At 61.3% G+C, this 772-nt stretch overlaps 1 protein-coding gene across 1 annotated transcript; it reads left to right on the top strand.

Moving 5' to 3' along the window:
• Positions 1-69: 69 nt before the first annotated feature.
• Positions 70-748, top strand: LOC106123040 (uncharacterized; the record flags this gene model as incomplete). The annotated part of the gene is made up of 3 exons (XM_013319177.1): positions 70-227; positions 355-503; positions 582-748. Coding segments are annotated over 3 exons (474 nt in total), but the record flags the coding sequence as incomplete, so codon positions are not given.
• Positions 749-772: the final 24 nt, after the last annotated feature.

Below are 772 nucleotides of genomic sequence, written 5' to 3'. Positions count from 1 at the left end.
CGCTCGGTAAATCTCGCCCAGAGCGGCGGAAACGCTAAGACTAGCCCCCATAGTAATGTATTTTAATAGGTACATCAGAGAAGGTAATGGGCAGCAGCCAGTCGGTGCGCGAGAGCCACTTCCAGCGCGAGGCGGCGCAACCCGGCCAACCCGGCGGGCCGGGACAGCCGGGACGAGCGGAGGACGCGGACCCCGCCGACCAGCACATCAGCATTTCTAACAAAATGGTTCGCGGCCGCTTTATATATAATGTAACATACAATAACGCTAAAATGTAATTAGACTTAGGTCTAATAGTATAGTTAGACGCTTCCAGGAATGGTAATGATAAATGTAAGGTGTGTGCGTGTGCAGGTGGAGCGGCTGGTGGAGGACGCGACGCTGGCGGGGCGCGCGGCGGGTGCGGGGGTGGCGGCGGGCGGCGCGCCGCGCGGTCACTACAAGGAGAAGATGTTCATGGAGAAGCTCATCTATCTCGACGATAACCATTCGCAGAGATACAGGCGAGTCAGATAAACTTGCCGCAAGACCGGACAGTGGCCGACGCGACCGTATCTAACTTGAGGTGTGCGCGGACGCAGGATAACGGTGGAGGACCTGAACGCGACGGCGGCGCGCATCGAGCTGCGCACCGGCAACATGGTGAGCGTGGCGCCGGTGTGCGCGCACTGCAAGCAGGGCGTCATCGAGTGCTACGCGCGCGCAGACCGCCCCGGCGCGCACCGCCTCGACTGCGCCGACGCCGTCGGTGAGCGCGCCGGCGACGCACATC

This window comes from Papilio xuthus, unplaced genomic scaffold (genome assembly GCF_000836235.2).
Source record: "Papilio xuthus unplaced genomic scaffold, Pxut_1.1 DF826362.1, whole genome shotgun sequence".
NCBI lineage: Eukaryota > Metazoa > Arthropoda > Insecta > Lepidoptera > Papilionidae > Papilio > Papilio xuthus.
This window is presented reverse-complemented; position numbering and strand designations above follow the sequence as displayed.